At 39.9% G+C, this 19,851-nt stretch overlaps 1 protein-coding gene across 1 annotated transcript in view; it reads left to right on the forward strand.

The window, feature by feature from the left end:
* Positions 1 to 2,643: 2,643 nt before the first annotated feature.
* myo10 (myosin X) overlaps positions 2,644 to 19,851 on the forward strand; it is a 127,514-nt gene continuing 110,306 nt past the window's right edge. Inside the window, exon 1 of the mRNA XM_026149129.1 lies at positions 2,644 to 3,261. Within this exon, the coding sequence (XP_026004914.1) occupies positions 3,241 to 3,261 (21 nt within the window). The 5' untranslated portion in view covers positions 2,644 to 3,240. The remainder of the gene's footprint in view (positions 3,262 to 19,851) is intronic.

A 19,851-nucleotide genomic window follows, 5' to 3' on the forward strand; every position in this document is an offset into this window, starting at 1 on the left:
TTAATACTTCACACTATGACAACCTCACACTAACAGACATCTAGCTGGGAAACTGACGGGAAGTCTCACGCAACGATCCAGCGTCGGAGAGAGCTCAACCACACTGCAAAGTAGCTCCCCCAGCGAGGCTGATCAGCTGCAGGTGTGTGTTATCATCCTTGGGTGTGGCCAGCCACCTGGCAGGGCACACTCAAGCAGGGAAACCAGGGACAGCACAATACAGCAAATATACACAATACCATGGTACGCCCCATCAACATATAAATAAGCACAAAAGCTGCTCGTGGACCCCGGGTCTGATGACCCAAGTCCCTGACATCTGGTCCATTTACAGTCACTTCTGCCTCCAAAAAAATAATGTCAGCAGCCATAACACTAATGTTGACGCTTCAAAACGCAGAGCCCCTAAATCAGAGGGTTGTGGCCATGTCCTATACGTCTATAATAGTAAGTAAATGTCTTCAGGTACAGATAGACTACATTTAAAATTCATCTATTACTTTGTATTTGAATTTGTGTATTGCATTGATAATGTAGCATTGACACAAAACCTCAAAGCACATCTGGGTTTTCTTAAGACGCACCATTTAAAAAAAATACAAACGTATTTTTGAATGGTGGGGTTTAGGACCCTGAACCTGCGGGGGTTAAGGGTCATTTGACGTGGCTATAAGTTAAGGGAAAACCAGACACAGACACAGATGTGAGGGTTGTGTTGTTAACCTGTAGCTGGAATGTTAATGTTTGACCGTTTAGCTCATTACATGTTTATACAGACTTGGTCTACACCGGCTCACAGATACAAAGAACAAAAAGGCTCCTAAACCAGTTTGTTGGAAATGTGACAATTTTCTGCTGTCGAGTATTCGTCATCGCTGCTGTATAAACGTTTTTGCTTGATAAAAACCTTTCTCTGTGTCTTTTGGGCTTCCAGTGAACTCCTTGTTTCAGAAACTGCTGAATATTTAGAAATTTGAATGTGTTTTTGATGTTTAAACATTTCGCTCAGTGACAAATGGTTCTTTTTAACAAACTGGAATATTATCAAAACCTGCAGTCTGACAAATGGTTCTCATGGCTTGGTGTGATTATTATACTGGGGATTTTGAACACAGAGTAAATATTGAGGTGAGATCATTTCTTATATGCACATGAATGTTTTACTTTTTTAAAAGAAACAAACTTTACATTTATTTTTATAAACATTATTTGATTCAGGTGAGTACTAGTGTATTAAATGAATATTTTATGTTATCATCTGATGTTATTTTACACTCTATTCAGTTTCTGTTTCTCAGATGTAGTTTAATATTTAATATTGCTGTTTTCACAGTGGCCACATTTATATAAAAACTTACTTTGAGAGTTTTTGCTACAGGACTTTATACAAATTTCTTATGACTCCTTTGTAGAAATGTACCATAGGATATACCATAATCAGAAAAATGCTCAACTTAATTGTTTTTATTGGTGATAAAGCCCAAGTTAATTACATGGATGGTTACACTATTAAACTGAGTTTGTGTGAGAAAGACGTCTGCAGAGAAATGAGTCATCATAAAATGTATGCTAGATAAAGAATTGTTACTTGCTGTAACTCTAATTTTCTGAGTACGTATGTGAATCCAAAAGAGCTTAAGCATGATTGGTCATACGCAGAGTCTAAGGATGTCTATATACTGCAACTGTTTACTGTCACCAGGGGGCGCTATCACAGCCAACTGGTCTGTGGGCTACTTTTGCTTGTGCTGTTTTTGGTTCTTCAGCCGACCGCGGAGAAAAGCAAAGTTATGAAAACAAGGAGCTGAAGTGAAATCAACTGACCAATGAAACCTGTTCATTGCAGCGACTGTCTTTTTTTTTTTTTTTTTTTTTAATCTGTGATTCTTCTTTTCTCACACTGATGTTATAAGCTTATATTTTATTGATGTTTTTTCTTCTCTGTATGCTGTTGGTCATCTGAAGGACTGCATCCAAACACATCTGCATACACAAATACGTACGCAAAGAATCACAAACAAAGCACTCTAAATCCTGCATAGCAGTGATTGGTGCACTGACTATAGTCTGTTGTGGCCATTGCCACCCCTCGTGCTACTCACTGGCTCCGGCCCTGTGTCTCACAGCAGTAAAATTAATTATATATACACCAGTGACTTTCAAATTGTGGAGTGCACCTGCTGTGGTGAGGCGCGCAGTCCCTTCAGGATGGGTGGATGACCAGTGGAAAAATGTAGAGTTAAGCTATGAAGGAAAATGATTTACAAGGGGAAAACAGAGTTTGCTTAAGTTATAAGCCTTTGTTTTATTTCACTAAAATTCAACTTGAAAGTATTTCTGTTGTTACTGACTGGTGAAAGATATGACATGTTAGGTATAAGCGTTCTTTTTCTGCAGGAGGGGATTTGAATAAAGGTTTGATCCAGTTGTTCAATTCAATTTTATTTATACAGCGACTCAAGGTGCTTTATATTGTGAGGTAGACCCTACAGTAATACATACAGAGAAAAACACAACAATCATATGAATAACATCATCTTTGAAGCAAAAAAAAAAAAAAAAAAAAAAACTGCAGTTCTTCAATTGGCCACTTGAGGCTGCCCCCAAAAGTGAGTTCTTCTCCAAATGGAAGCAGTTTTCAGCCTTTCTGCGCTCCAGCGCCTTTTCTCACCTTCGGACTCTCCATGTTGACAGCAGGAGGAGTCAGAGAGACAGCGGGGCAGCAGTAGTGGGAGAAGGAGGGAGGTGCTGGAAGGGCTGGAGGTGGAGCTTGAGTATTATTGTCCGCCGGTCTGAGTGACTGGCTGGCCGAGAGAGAGTCTCCAAAGTTTGACCGGGGTGTCGTTTAGTCGCGTTTCCTCCACATTTTCACTGTTGATCAAACAAAGTGCGCACCGAACCACGTGGACCAAGAAGTGACAGCCGGACACGCGCGGAGGACACGCAGAGAGCTCCAACAGGAGAAGCCCCCAAAGATCTGCTTTAAAGGACTCTGTGCTGGATGAGTAACCCAGGAAACAAAAGAGTAAACTTACTACTGTAGCTCCACACTGACCCACGCTGTGAGCGTCCTCCAGCCCGCACACTTTCAGGAGAAAGATGATGCACTGAAGCTTTCGGATCCGCCGCCCCTCTTCTTTCTGGGTTTTTGTTTGTATCCCACTAACAACACATGAGTTGGATTGACCGGACGCGCGGGTGCCATACAGTAAATCCTCGGGGATTAAAATAAATCGTGCAATGGATAATTTCTTCACGGAGGTAAGAAGACGCTCAAGTCTGCAACTGCTTCGTTCATGCAGCGCGCAGCACATCTTCCATATGCTCGCAGTGTTACTTTTCCTCTCGTCCTGCAAACTTTTGGAGAATTGTAAAACAAGGAAACCTCTCCAAACATGTGCAGCTCATGCACAGCAGGCTCCAAATCTTGCTTTATTGAAAGGATGCAAATACTATGAGGCATAAACTTACTACTGAGTGCCAGGAGTAATGGTAAGATAGGATACTTTAAAATGGAAATTAAACGGTGAGCAACGTAAAATAAACCCAGTGGAGTTCCTGCTCATGTCATAAAGATGCCATAAAGCACTTTTTAGATTTTTTAAACGCGCTTTTCCCAAATCCCTGTAAGAATATCAAACGTACATCATTAAAACATGGATCTCACAGGGACAGAGGGGGGTTTGGACTGGTCCCAGTGGACCTTTGGTATTTCCGCACCTCTTTTCTTCTTTCCTTCCGCAGAAACGGTCTTGTAAAGATATTGATAGAAGTCTAAACCTGCGGCCAAGGGGAGTTTTGTTCTGGCCAAGATGCAGAAATTCACACTTTCAGTGACTGTAGGATGTTCGGAAGCACGAGTCCTGTGCTCCTGCCTTAAAAGCTGATTGAACTTATTCAGTGTAAGCTACCACTGAGGTTTCATTAATGGCAGCAGTCACTTTGCTTTGCTCTGTTATGGTGCAGCAGAGTTTGGACTCCTCAACTATTTCTGGTTTTTATTCGTCAAAAAACATTTTCAAACACACTTAAAAGTCTTCATCAAAACAACGACATTAAACACATATTTCAATAATTAAAATGTAAATTAAAAGAAAGCTTTCCAATACTAAACATCAGTGTTGCAGCTTGCCGATTGTTGGCCTACTTTCTGCCTCTTCTTGTCTTGTTCTTTGTGCAGACTGTTGGCTTCACTCCAGGTTAAGAATGGTCATGTTCTGTGTAAGCGGTGATCAGCTGGTGAGCCTTACTGTGCAGTAATGTAATTATTATATTAACAACAAATAAGTACATTTGCTTCATTTGCTTCAGAAGTACATGCGTAGAAATTTCCTGACATTTGTGGATCTAACTGTGACTTCTGTTACCTGGTCATTTGGGCTGCCCTCGTCACTGTTGGGTATGTCAGGTGGTTTTTCTCGATTACCTGAAGCACTCTGTAAGCATGCTGTACGTCCACCATCTAACAGCATGAGCTGTGACTCAGGGATAAAAGGTGTTCATTGCGATACGCTTGCAATATCAGCGCTCACACCTTTTCCTCTGATGACGTGGGCCAGGTAACAGCGGTAACACTTGAGTCATCCCTGACTCATACCTCAATGCTTTCTTTTTTTCACCTTTGGAAGCCCTCAGGAAAACAACCTGTCATCACTGCGGTTGGTTTCACTAACAGACCTGCTCAGAAAAACAAACAAACAAACAAAAACCGTATGACACTGAAAGTGATTTAAAACTGGTTTCTCTTCAGGTAGCGGCGTTAAAGGCTGGCGAACAATTATAAAAAGCTTTGCTTCCTGGTTTGAAAAAAAAAAAAAAAACGAATAAAAAAACACCTGCTTTCCCATTGGTGCTTGTAAAATTTGAAATTCCAGTCTCACTTTCGGCAGTATGAAGGGCCAAAGGTCATGGAACTCACTGAGCTCATAGGTGCATGTGTGAGGCTGAGTTAAACAAACACTGCGAGGCCGAGCCGGTCTCATGACGAGTATGGAGGGCTACATCCAGCAGTTCAGTTCTGTGGAAGTCTGAGGGGGAATAATTCTCATTGCCAGAAGCAGGCAGGCGTGCACAATAGTCTCAAATATCGGCCTGCCTGCCTGTATATCTGCCAGCTAATCACAGCTGAAACAAAGAGCCCAGTCTTCAAGGAAAAGGGCATTTGACAAGGAAGTAAACCGGCTTCAGTCATTTCATACGGAGGCCAACGGTTTGACAAGAGAGGAATGTGAACTGGGAAAGAACCTGAAGTGTTTCTTATTTATGCAGTGTGTACACGAGGGACCCGCAGTCTCCGGACAGACAAAGACATGCTGTTAATAAAGGGCATCGAACCTTCAGCCGGCTGTCTTTGAAAACCTCTTTAGGATGCCTGATTAACTCCATTAGTAAATTCACTGTGTTACAGAATCTTCTTGCTTTGTGGTAATGGTCACCTTTAGAATCACCAGTTAACCTAAACCCATTCATATGTTACTGAGTGAGGGAGCTGGAGAGAACTCGTGCAGACGAGGGAGAACCTGGTAACGCTGCTAACCACCATTTAGCTACATTTTGTGAATATTTCATCTTTAATTGTCAGATTTCTGTTGGTTTTAGCCTTGCCATTTTATTTTTATTTACATTTATGCCGAAACAAGCCAGTGACCATTCACTTAGTTAGGATTCATCCTATTATTATTAACTTATTTGGCTTCCTGGGGAGAAGGGAGACTTTTATATGGAGTATTTGTGAGGTTCAAAGAGTTGAAGCAGCTGACAGGCTGAACTGGAGAATGACACATTTAAGAGACAGTGTTAAATGACTGAAAGAATGTGTTAGTTTCAGCACTTAATGGCTGTCATCTTTATGATGACTGTGGTTCAAAGTGTTTGAGGAGGAGTGCGAAGAAGAGAAATCTCACTGTCAACATCACATCTGTTAGGATCATTTTCTCCTAATTTGTGCGATTTATTTAATATTATCCATCGAGTTCTGAAAGATTTTCATATGTGGAAATGCTCGGAACGATTTCTCCAGCCTGACTTAAATTCAAAGTTATGCCTGCGAGCTACAGAAGAGCACATTGTCCTGAACATCAGAGACACGAATGCGTTGACAATGACACATCCTTCAGCAGGAGGTTTCTCATCTCTAATTACTGAGCTGCAGCCAAAACAGTCTGCAGCACTCAGTCCAGCCGCTATAAATAGAGCCTAACCACAAATCCAGACGGCACATTTTCATCACTTGGTCATTTTCTTGAAACAGGAATCGGTCTTGCAGTCCAGCAGCAATCAGAGTCGTTTTATATAGGTTTTTGTTTCACGGGGAGAAAAGCTGCTAAACATAGAAAACGGCTGCATAACGCGGTCACTTATGTTTTAGTGTTAAGGATGAACAAAGTTAATGTTACGAATGCTCTGTATTTGTCACAGAAAAACCCCTTTGAATCCAGCAGAGAGGTTGCATGCTTAGCTTTATCCATTTGTGTTATTTGGGTCGTCATTGGCAGGATGAGGCAGATTTCATTCAGACTTCACTGACCAACAGCCTCGAGAATCCTGTGTCAGTGTCAGTGATTGGCTAATGTTCAGCTCTGTTGTATCCAATAAACTGCAGAGGATCATTTTCTCTTCTGTGGTAGGAGGAACTGCAGTGTGTTTTGAGGCGGTGTGTGTTCGGGTGTGTGTTGACATAATGGAGTCACTAAGTTCAGTCGGTTAGAAGGTTTGTTTTTATTTGAACTGGTGGGCGTGGAGAGAGCTGGGCCTCACCTGTCCACCAATCAGACGGTGGCTGTGCCTCAGGTGTGTGTTTGCAGTGATCGCAGTGTAAATTTATTCAGCAATGGGGGAGTTAAAGAAAAAAAGAGAGAACAGATGTCAGTCAGGGTTCCTGAAGGCAGGGAGCAATGATAGTAGGATTGTACATTTTTGTGCTATAAAGTCCAAGACATACAGAGTTACTTTGTTTTTAATAACGATGGCTGGCTTATGTTTAAAGACCAATCAGAACAAATCATGAAATCATATTTTCTCACGTTGTTTAGGTATAATTATGCCTTCATGCCTTTTCTTGGCTGCTTTGGCTTTTTTCTGCTTTAAAGCAAACGTTTTCTCTCTTTACTGTAGGAGACAGGAAGCAGACAGCAGTTTGAGTTGTAACTTTATTATTTGTCCATGTGGTTTAAATTTTGAATACCAGTATATGTACTGGGCTTCAAGTTCAGGGTTTGCACCAGAAAGGCTGCCACTGAGTGGTGGGGATGGGCAGGTTGTAAGCAATTAGCATAACTCTGTCCACCCACCATAACACGTTTATCTCCCACTTGTAGCATAAAGAGACGGTAATATAGGTCTGTACCAGCTCCAAAGCGTGGTTAGCCTCGTTCACATGCAGTGATGAATGATTATTCATTATTTAATCTAAATTTGTTGGTTAAAAATGAACATTAGGCTACTTGGATCCGTTAAGCTACAACCATTCAGTTAGCTAAGTTTAGAAAAATAAACTTCTTTCTTCTTTCCCTCTTCTCCACTGTTTTTCCCCCTCTTCCTTTCTCCCTTTTCTTTTCCTCATTCAAGTCTGTCCCGTATCTAGCAAGTGAAAATAAAAAAAATAAAATAAAATAAAATAAACAATAAAAGGTGAATCAAATAGACCACTACGGCAAGGCTGGGATGGTCAATTTGGTAAAGTAAATCCGTTGGGCATCTTTCTTCACCTTTAGACAATAATTCTGATGATGAACCAAACGGGACAGGCAAAAGGAAAATAAATAAATAAATAAATAAACTTCTTAAGATGCATGTCATAAAAAAAACTCCCCAGTGCTTCGACGTGGTGAGCTGCAGGTAGTTTGAGGAAGTGCTGGTTTAGAACAACTCATCTGTAACTCAGGGGCTTCTTCTCCTGATTAACACTGTTATATTTGACTACATGACTACACACCCTTTTGGAGTGTTGCACACAGCACAGATCCTCCGCTCAAACCCGTCTCTGTGTTCATACACTGATGTGAATATATAAACGTCCATGTTGGCAGAGCTCTGTTGCATTCAGTATTGTGTGAAAGTCACATGGACCAACATGCCTCCAAAACAAACCTGTGAGACTCGGGTCCCTGTACTCGTTAACCTGCTTCTCTAGATTCCAAACGAGCCCTGAAAAACTTGCAAAGCTTTTCATTCTTTGAGCCTCTTTTATTTCTCCTCCCAGCAGCCTCAGCTGCCTGCATTTCCCATTAAAACCATAAAAAGTAACAGCTCAATCATAGACATTAATAGGCTCACCACAACAAGCAGAGGCCCTGCCCATTTTATACTGCTCCATTTTAATGATCATTTCAAGCAGAAGGGTCAAACTGCTTCTTCTCCCTCCCTCCGTTTCTCCGGTGCTTATTAAAGCTGAAACTTGACACCTGTGGAGCAGGCAGAAGGAACTGCAATTTAAACAGCTTGCAGATTTGTCATTTTGTCCCCCCCCCCATGTTGTTCATGTCAGACAGCTGTTATACATACAGCTGAATTCCTGCTCGGTCTGCAGGAGTTTCTTCAGGTCATCTTAACAAGTGACCAGTCAGAGTTTGAAGAGTTCAAGATGCGCATAAGTGACTCATCCCCACAGTCACCCCCAGCAGTGTTCATCACCAGAAGTATGTGGACACCAATATAATGTCATTTAGCTTGCTCGCCCTGGAACGTAGATGAAAAGGCGAAAGATTTACTTACTTTGGGATAAATGATGTTTTTAATATCCCTTATTGATTATAATGGAGATGGTCATGTGTCAATATGGAGGGGGGGGAGCAAAGTGTTCAATATATGATATGTTGTGGCACTAACATGTCATATATGCAAACATCAAAGCCGAGATTTAACCAGATAAACATGAAACTTTACATATTTCTGGTGTAAATGTTTCTGTTTGGAGCTGAAGCCAAACTATCAGTGTCTCGCTACCTTGTCTGTAGCCTTCTAATTGTGTGTATGTGTGGAACAAAAAATATTCTTTTCCACAGTCACATATACAATCTCTAAACAGGGCTGGTGTCCTATTTCCTACGTCTTTTTGAGGAAAAAAAGAAAAGAAAGGAGTCGAGCTCTGGCTCACAGTCCTTTTTACCCTCCTGCTAAAATAACAACTTCTCAAGCCGGCACACACTCTGGAGACGAGCCAGAGGCGCCTGCACCCGATCCTAAACTGGTTTCACTGCTCTCAACTGACTGCATGTAGGGCAGAGGGGCAGCAGCGACTGTGGGAAATCAAACAGTCTCAGGCTTGCAGTTTCAGACCCGGGCCCAGACAGGAAACCTGTTTATTTTTATTCCCTCCGCCGACTGCAGCAGTGAGTCCGTTCCAAAACGTTCATTTAAGCTGATCATTTTAATGAGCAGCTCAGCAGGCTGGTGGAGCAACAAAAAGCATATCAACGGGCGCTTTTTTTGATGGTGCTCATAACTTTCTTTAAAAGTTCCCATTTCTTTACATCGCCGCTCTGCAGGAACACGAGACAATCAGAGCTCTTAAAACCCTGTTTTTGGGGTTCTTTTTAGCTCAGCACCAGGGGAACCTTTTAGTGAGATACTAATAACCGAAACGTTTAAACATCATGGATATGAAAATGGAAAATGGATCAGCAATAAAGTTCAGGATTGATTAAGCCTTTATTTATAGTGGTTCCTACTGTACCTGAGCAGTGAAAGTGCTCTATGCAACTTGCTTAATTCACAAGCATTTTTTTTCTGTGCATAAGTGTTTCCTATCTGACATTCAGATACATTCACGCTCCGATGGATCCATCAGAAAACAACTTGGGGTTATTATCTTGTCCAAGATTATTTGGCATGCAGATTGGAGCAGCCAGGGACACTGAACCTTTCAGTTAGTGCGTGCCCTACTCTTCCTCCTGAATTACAGCCACCCCAAATGATGTAATAACAATCAAAGTTGGTGAAAATTGCCATAAAGTTGAATTCATAAAACTAAACTGATGCAAGCAGTTTTGTAATTGTTTTTCAGTTAATCATCTCTGGTCAGCTGCTTGTTTCGGTGTCTTCCGGCCTCAGTTGTGCATTTCTGTCACAGATGAGCCGCCTTCATGTTCAGTGTAAGATTTTGTCAGTATTCAGACCTTTCTGAGTTATCTTGGAAGCAATGCAGAGACATAAACACTCAACTTTTTTCACAAAAAAGTTGAAAGCACCAACGTAGCTGATCCAGACTCTTCCTGTGTGATCACATTGGTCATTCACGTGTGAGGGATTGGTTCGTTGAAGATGAGACATTTAGGACTTGAAAACGCTCTAAACGCTGCCCTGTTTCCTCATATTTGCTTCTTGTCTCAGTTTGTAGGTTAATCAATGATCTAGATGCCATTGTAGCAGCTGTGTACATGTATGTATGTGTTATTGTTATCAAGAGAACCTCATGGTTGACATGACGTTAGTCTTTGTGTGGTTCAGACAAGGATGAGGTGCAGGCTGATCTCACACATATGTTTCGACTGCAAACGCATCAGATGTAGGATTAGGATTCAAGGATTAGCACTGAGGTTGTCTTTGTTTTGTATTTTTTTTTAAATTCATAAACTCTTTAATCTCCTTTAACCTATTTAAGAACATTGACAGCTGTTATTCTATCTAAGAGAATGCATGCAGAACTTGAATAATGAAATGAAACAAGTGGGCTTCTTATTATTTATGTATTGTTGCAGAGAAATGGAGTTTGGTTTAAGGGTGTGGCTGATAAAATGCATTGTGAAGCAGGGGTGGGGAACTCCAGGCCTCGAGGGCCGGTGTCCTGCAGGTTTTAGATATCACCCTTTGTCAACACACCTGAATCAAACGATTAGTTCATCACCAGGACTCTGGAGAACTTCAAGACATGTTGAGGAGGTAGTTTAGACGTTTAAATCAGCTGTGTTGGATCAACAGCACATCTAAAACCTGCAGGACACCGGGCCGTGAGGTCGGGAGTTTCCACACCCCTGCTTTAGTGGCTTCATAGTATAGTGGTTAACACATTTGTCTAACACATGAAAGATCCCCGGGTTTAAGACTGGAAGGTTGCAAAATCTGCCAAAAGTCTGAGTTACAAAGTAGACAAAGGAAGCTTTTACCATGCTATCTTAGATCAACAGTATGATGTCATCATTTTTAAATGGCTCACAATTTAAACGACTAAACACATACTTGGACTTAGTCCACACTTACATGTCAAACCTGCTGGTAAACAATCACTTTTCCTTTTTCTGGAAATGATCACTAAAACAATTCAGAACCTTCTGTATTGTTCACCAATTCAAAAATAAATTGTCACCTAATTTTATTCACTAATAAAGTCAATGATTCAGATGTGCATGCTGCAGGTTTTCTTTGTCTCTTGTCAAAGATCTTTGTCAACAAAATGAGCCCACAAAATTAAAGAAGCAGAAGATTTTAGTCAAAATCCCAAGGTGCAGAGTGCAGTGTTAAAAGTGCCCAATATCCAGACACAAAATGAACAGAAAAATCATTCCTGTTCGGTTTCTTCACCTTCCTCACTCGTTGCTCGATCCTCCTCTTTTCTCTTCTGGCTTTCTGTTAAGTCTTGACTTCCTGACGGATATTTCTAAACATTCCTCTGGATCCTAACGCTTCCTAACCTCTCCCTCAGTCCAGCTTCCTCCACATGTGTGTTTTATGGAGCATTGTGCACAGAGGTTTGCGCAGCTCAATTCATTGTGATTTTTATCTGTACATTACCACTGCTGGGGGAAAAAATCCTGGTGTTTTAATTGGTGGCATAACTACAATCTAAACCTCCCAATAACATGAAACTTACATAATCACTTTCTGTCTAACAGTCAATAAAATGCGCTTAGGTGACGTTGAAGGATAAAGCTGAAGTTATCGTGTGCACTGTCAATATTTATTGAACTGATCGTCATGTTAGGTCATTTCAAATAAACTGTTTGCATCTGTTTTTCTTAAATCCTTAAATTTTAATTTAAATATTACCTAAAAATGTCTAAACTATATGGAAAATATGCCCACATGGAAAAGATATATATATATATATATATATATATATATATATATATATATATATAAAGTTTGTATCTGTCTTGTGTGAAACTTGTATGAAAAGCATACAAGAGTGAAAACAGATATAAGATCCCTTGAAAAATGATATAAATGAAACTTGTATGTTTTGGATACTTACTAAAAACAATATATGAAAGTAATGAGAAAGTGGCCACTTTTATGAGTAAATCATGTAAGCCTGATATGATTCACTATATGATGTAGGCCACATCTTATGCAAGTCTTTTATAAGTTTTTACTATTTCTTTTCCATATGGGTGTACTTAGCTGACATCACAGCCTTTGGTTTGTGGACTTGTGGCAGCACTTATGGGTGCAATAATAATAAGTGTTAAGTGAGCAACTTATAAAGTTTTTGCATTTCACTCATCAAAACTATTTTTTAAATGATGACAATTTTTTAAATTTTCAAAAAAGGACTAGCTGCACAAACACCATTCAGAGAGTTATTTCAGTTGCTGTTTTCCTGATCTCAGAGGTCGGAAGAAGAGTGACGTCGCTCCCAAGTTGATTATGTTTCAATATTAAAGCAGGAAAAACATGATTTATTTAGCTTCTTGGCACAATAGAGCGATGCACTCATCACCAGAACGGAGCAATATTTTGTTTTGCTTAAAAACATTGCTGCAGCATGGTCATGGATGGAGCCTGCTGTATGAGCCATTCTGTGAATGGCTCATTTAATGAGTCACAAATACAAACTAGAAGTTCTAGTTTTACTCTTGTTTACTTTCAGTGCTGCCATCTTGGATTATTAACTCTGACTTGGTGGGGCTGCTCTGACTTCAGAAATTCCGACTTCCAAGTGACTTGAGTTAGTGCAGCTGAAGATTAGCACCGCATCACTTAGCATAGCTTAGCTAGTGGCTACATAAGACTGCTAATCCAAACTTTAAGCCTTAACGCAACATAAACATGTGAGTTATAACAAAACTACCACAGTACAGTTAATATGAAGGGGAAACTATTACAACTATTACTAAAAACCATTTTTGTATCAGACTCTAAAGATGTTATTAACATGTGAGGCACCTGGCTCTCTTTTGGAGCCAACCTCAAGTTTTTTTTCCAACTTATTTTTGTAATACAACCGAGCCATCGAGGTACCATCTGTAGGCAGATTTAGTTTCAACTTAAGGATTTTCTGTCACCTGACCTCTTTATGACCCCATCATTGTGTAATAAATCAGACTCCATTAAGTTAATGTTAAAAACCATCACTCCTCTGGTGTAACATGTCTACACACCTTTACGTTAACCTCATGTACAGACTTACTGTACAGTTCCTACACAGGAACCTGCACATCTCTGCATGAGAGGTCATTTCTTGGTTGAGTGGCTGTAGAAGCAATATTTAAGAAGAAAAAAAAAAAAGCAGTAAAATGGGTTTTAGTCTGAGATGGTCTGTTGACACTAATCCCTCAGTGTCCTGCTGAGTCGTGGTTTCCCGCTGGTGAAATGGTCAATTAAAACCAGGAATGGACGACTGTAGATCTGACCCCTTTTGACTTCTTTCAATGTTGCGGCATCACTGTGCTGCAGAAGGAGGCAGAGGAAAGCTGAGGGTATTTTAGATCTTTTCACTGCCTTTCAGATCTACACCGTCTGTTATTTATTTCATAAATCAGTATCCAAGTATAAAAGTCTGGGGGGGTTTTTCTGGAATTTTTTTTCATATAGAGTTTCTCATCTGGTTTTATTTAAATTACCAAATCAGTTGCAAATAAATCCTAAAAGTAAAATGCAAGTTAGAAATTCTGCAGTGGTAAAGATACTACAAGGATTATTTTGCCATTTATTTCTTAATTTTGAAATTAAATATCTTTAACATGCTTGATTCAGAATAACTTCAGAATAAATGCCAAGCAAAACATGATATTAGCAAATATGTCATGCAGTATAGGAGTCATGCTTTACAAAGATGAGTCAGAATTTGTGTTTTATGTACGTATGCCGGCTTTGTGTTTGTCTCACCTGTCACTGCGAGCCACTCAAATACACACCTGACAGGTTAAGTAGGCGAATAACGTTTTGATGTTGTTTGATTCGAACAGTGGTGTGGTTTAATTTAGGATTTGCACATACCTAAAGGCATGTAGCACTTTTATTATTGCACATAGCGCTACAGGGTTTACACATCACCACGCTCAGAAATGATTGTAATAATTTAATGGAAACATCTCCAGCAAGGATTCAAACCAATGGGCTCAAAGGAAGGCACGTCTGGAGACAGGGTTTGGTCATACATGTCAGCGTGTGGTTTGCCTTCAGCCCTTCAAAGGTCAGAAATTTGTGTTGGAGATTAGAGCAAGCTGCATGTTGAATGTGACAAGGTAATTTTAAATGCACTCCAGGTTTCTTGGATGGAAAAAAATAAATAATTAAATGCAAATAAAGTAAAAAAGAACATCTTTGAGCAGATGACTCACAATGTTCACTTGTCTAGGATAACATTTCTGTTGTTTTCTTCCTCTTCTTTTTCTTTATTTCGACTTGTTGGACATTTGAATTTGATTTTCACTCACCCAGTCAAATATTCTGTTATTGTGCTTTTGTTAATTTTTTGCCTTTTTTTCAGAGGGGGCCTGATAAAATGTGGTTAAACTTTTTTTCTTATTTAAACTTCACATTTCAGACAGGATACAGAAACAGAAACATGGACAGATATGATCAGGGTTCAAACGAGGTCAGAGTATTCCCATAATGAGGAAACCTCCTCTGACTGTAGTTTTGTCAGGCAAAAGCCATCAATGGTCCAAACACATCACGACCCTTGCAAATATAAAAATGTAGACTGGCGCCGCAAGAGTGTAAGAGGGGCAAGATCAGTTCCTTAAAGAATCACTTTTAAAGGCTGATCTAAAGCCTGATGAGTTATCCCCATGTTGCTGTGACTGTAACTGTGACAGGAACAGCCTGAACTATTCATTAGGCTTAGTTTGGGTTTTGTGGCTCTCAGAGAACCACCTCCTTCGACATCTTGGAGCTGGATCTGACAGTTACTCTAAAATTACATCCCCTTCAGTTTGTGATTGGCCCATTATGTTGAGTCACGAGGGAATGCAGGTGTTGAACTCGGTTTATATTGCTTCTCACTATCACTGTGTCCTTGCATGTTTACAACCAGCCGAAACACAGTGATTACCTTCAGGAAACACTTTCAGTCCCAAGGAATATCATGTTTCTCCCTCTCTATGTGGAGGACCAGTGGCTGACACTTTCCTCTCTTTAGTAAATTAACTACATCACTAAAGACAACTCTAGTTCATCAGTTTGACAGCTCTCAATTGTGGAAGAAGATACAACTCAGATAAATTCACTTCACAAACTTGCTTTCTAATGACAGTTGACAACATTTTGTACAAAAAGATATCGGCGCTTTCCATTAACTCGAGTGCTTCGAAGGAAGCCTTTCAGCCTTTTGCAGATGCATTGAATCTTGCATAAGATTTAATCACCAGAACATTAAACTGGACTTGTAAAAAATGAAAAATCCCCTGATTTAAATTGTTTGAAAGATTTTGATTTTCTGAATGTTGTAATTGTTTCTTTTAAGTCGGATGTTGGTTATTGTCTTGGACATCTTTGATAAACACGGTTCTGTTTAAGATCAGATCTGAGAGAGAAGTAGGAGGAGGGTTATCTGATCCTGCACTGTGCTGAATGCAGCTTCCTGGCAACCCCATCCATGCAAACACACTCGCACACAACACCACACAAGTTAGAAGCTAGGCGCAACCCGAAAAGCCAAACATCCATTTCCACTAATTGGCTTGTTCTCATGCGATCCTGTTACCTTGTGAGAGTGCAGGTCCACTCCTCTGAGGCTACTCCGAGTTCTGGAACATCACGCTATTCTTATTTGCTCTGTTAGAGAAGACTAAGAAGTTCCATCGTTTTAAGGATCTCATTTGATGTGATTGATTTCTTTCTTTTTTTCCCTATGCTACAGGAGTCTAAAAGGCAATCAAAGTAGCTCTTTCCTTCAACCTCATATTTACTGCTGATTCTTCCAGGCCATTAAGGGGTATTTGCAGCTTGAGTGGTCAAGATAACTTTTCTATTAATATACTTATAGTATGCTCCGGGGCGGCTGTAGCTCAGGCGGTAGAGCAAGTCGTCTACTAACCGGAAGGTTGGTGATTTGAGCCCCGCCTGCACGCTAAATATCCTTGGGCAAGATACTAACCCCAAGTTGCTCTCTGATGCATCCGTCCAAGTATGACTGCGTGTGAATGTTAGATAGGAAGCGCTTAAGCACAGAAAAAGTGTTTGTATGAATGGGTGTTTTGGTGAATGAGGAATGTTGTATAAAGCGCTTTGAATCCTCAGATTTGAAAAGCAATATATAAGAATCAGTCCATTTACTACTTACCATGCTGTTTTGCTTTGTACGTAAGCAGCAATTAAGTATGCATACTCCCATTGATGGGATGAGAATACCCAGGAGGGAGAGGCCTGAGGACTCTCACAAAGGATATTTTTAAGATTCATATGTGAACAGAATGCGTGACACAATGATGTTGAAGTATTGTCTAAAAATAAAGATTTTAAGCTCCTACTTTACCTTGATTTCTACTACATGGCCTATCCTTGGGTGCCAAACATTGCTGTTCTGCTAGATGCTACTGGTGTTGCAGAAGTATCCACACTGTGTTTTCTTACCTCTGTAACTTGATGCACCAGCCGTGGCAATATTTGACCATATTAGTTACAAAAAGCTACAAAATCTGCATATAGAGTGATAGTAATTCACAAGTTGATCAGGCGGGATGGTGTAGTACATGTTTCATTTGTTGTTTTTGTTGTTTTTTCTGCTGATTTTTACATGGTTCTTATTTTAACATTACTCACTGGTTAGATTTAAACGAACTGGTTCTTATAAAGTGTTTTTCTACTGTACATGAGAGTCAAAGTTCTTCTAACATGTATAAAATTGGTGGAATCCAACAACCAACCTTTCAATTGGTACCCTCACACTTTAGTGGCCACAACAAATTGACTGGCTAACAAACGTCTATGCAAAGCCTCAAATTATTGAATTTATGTGAAAAGAACAACCTTGCATGCTAGTGGACACAGAAGCTACAACAGCACAAGACACCAAAATTACTTGGTTAAGTTTAGAAGAAGATTTGGGTTCTAATGGAGCCTTTTCAAACCCTGTACAATCGAATCGAATAAAAGCTACCCAATCCATTTAAAAGTGACAGCAAGTTACAAATGTCAGTATGTACTGAGTTTGGAGTAAAACCTGAGATTCTCCACCCAGTGCATCATGGGGATCTTGTCCACGGGTTTGACAGAACAGCACCACGTTACACCCTGGGAATGTGAATGTGTCATGTAGCTTTTGATTATCTTTATCAGTTTATGGAGTTCAGCTCTGAAGGGGAATTTACAAGAAAATGAAACTAATTCAACAGATCGGTTGAATTCAAGACTTGACGTGTCTGAAGTCTGAGTAGGACAACATTTATCTAATCTCAAATACCCACATGTCTCATTACTAATGCAGATAGTTATCTGTCATATTTCGATTTTTTCCCCCGATACCTTTGAGCAGTAAATGATGGTTCTTTGCATCTGTAACTAAGCACATGAATCACTGAACAGATTCGTCTCACTTCCTCTGAATAAAATCTTATTGAGCAACAGCAGCTAAAAGAGATGTTCATCTGCCCGCCACGCTCTAGTCCCTATCAGTCTGTCTTGTGTTTAATGTTTCATTTTGACAGCCAGGACTGATGTCAGGAAAAAGGAAGTTGGAAGGTTCAAGATGCTGATGTGGAACATAAAATCTCCAGAATAATGTTTCCAGAGCAGTCGACATCTTCCAGCCCCTGAACATGTACAGTGGTGTAATCGCACAATTGGCCTGCAAATTGTGGCAAGTACAGAGACATTTTTTGATGAACTGCTTTTGGGCAAGAGCCTAGATGAGCCGAGATGGTTTGAATCTGGGATTAGAATGTGCAAAAGCACCCTTTGTTAATGTTGGGGGAAAACCAGTTGGCAGTCTCTTGCCACGTAATTTTTTTTCGTTTTGTTTTCTTTTGCATGATTTCTTATTTTGCTAAATTTGCATCCACCTAATTGAGAACAAATAAATAAATAAATATTCAGTAAATTGAAATCCTCAATATAGTAGCACCTGACTCTACCTTCTAGTGGCCACAAGGATAGAGCGGGTGGTTGGTACGACCCTTGACTTCTATAGTCCTTAGTCAGTATTTTTGAACCCCAAATTGTCCCTGATGTATCTCTGAATGTGTTAGGTTAAAAAAAAACCTTTATAAAATACCTTATAGAATAAGTTGTTATATGAAAGTATGTGTGAACAGGGATATGTGGCTTGTAGTGAAGAACCACGTTGAGTTCTCAGTAAGAAAAGTGCTAAATAAATAAATAAGCCAGTCTATTGACAATTTACTTGCTAGAATATGGTCGTGACGATGAGCCAAAATAGCTGAGATGTCCTTGAGAATCTCTTAATCACTGATATCTTTCTTCTGGTTTTTGACAACCATGGTCAGAAACAATTGAGTGCACAGTGAGATGAGATTGCGTCTCCTCTTAAAGTACTCAAGTTGGTGTTTACTGAGGTTAGTGATGGAAGAAGTTGTTCAAAGAACTGGTTTGCAGCAGTGCTGCTTGATAGTCCTCAATTAGCATTTTTTTAAATTTTTTTTTGGTCTGGTTTGGCGTGAAAAGTGCTGATGGGAGAATGAACTGTTTGTTTTTGCTGGTTTAAACTCTGGATGCCTTCAGCTCCAGACCTGGTTTCAAATTATTCCTGAATGAAACAAACGCTGTCATTTGGCTTTAAGCTCATTCTCTTTTGCCTTGAGACATTGAAGCCCTTCTCTGTCCTTTTTCTTCTCTCTCATCTTTGAGTGTTACAAAGTAGACTTAAAATTTTTTAATCAGTTTACAGTTTTTACAGCGATTCAGGCCTGGCAAACAGTTTTTATTCACGCTTTAATGGTTAGCTCTTATTTGTTTGATAATGAATGAAAAGCTCCCTTCTTTTTTTGTCTTTGGCAATAGACTGCACCCATTTTCAGTGTGCACTTGAGCCATAAGTAGCAGAGAGTCGGTGTTTGTCTACCTTTGTTTGCAGATCTCTTGAGTTATATGCAGCCTGAAAAATATCCCCATTACACTATGTGAAACATGATGATTTAAACACACTCTCGGGTCTGCTGTGATAAAACAGAGCCCTAAAGTTTGTTTACCCTGCAAAGCAATTCTTCTCTAATTCATTCCTCGCCAGGCCACTTAACCCACTTCTTCTCCATCCAAGCCGCCAGAATCATAGATTGTCTTTGTGAGTGCACTCAGTTACTTGACACTTTTCCAAAAAAGCCATAAAGTCATTAGAGGAAGTTAAAAGCTCTGAGGGTTGAAGCATGTCCCAGAATAAGGCCTTTCTCATGCTCACCAAGCTAAGATGCTGAGACAAAGAAAACAAGGTTATCTCTGCTGTCCAGTTGGTCAGGCGGCTTCAAAGGGGTTTTGTACCTTAAAATCAAGGCTTGTTTCCTAAACTGAGCAGAGATGGAGATAACTGAGAATTTCAAGGGAGAATGTAAAAATGTACGTCAATAAAGTGTGAGCAAGACAGAAAAAGCAAATCGAATTTGAATTAAATATAAGAAGTAGTGTTCTGTAATGACTCTTAATGTCTATTTGAAGAGCATTTGTTGCTGATTTAGCCAATGTTATCTGCAGTCTCGGGATAGCAGCTCCACATTTCAATTGAATCACTCCAAGCAAAAT

The sequence above is a fragment of the Astatotilapia calliptera genome, chromosome 18 (assembly GCF_900246225.1).
Source record: "Astatotilapia calliptera chromosome 18, fAstCal1.2, whole genome shotgun sequence".
Classification (NCBI taxonomy): Eukaryota; Metazoa; Chordata; class Actinopteri; order Cichliformes; family Cichlidae; genus Astatotilapia; species Astatotilapia calliptera.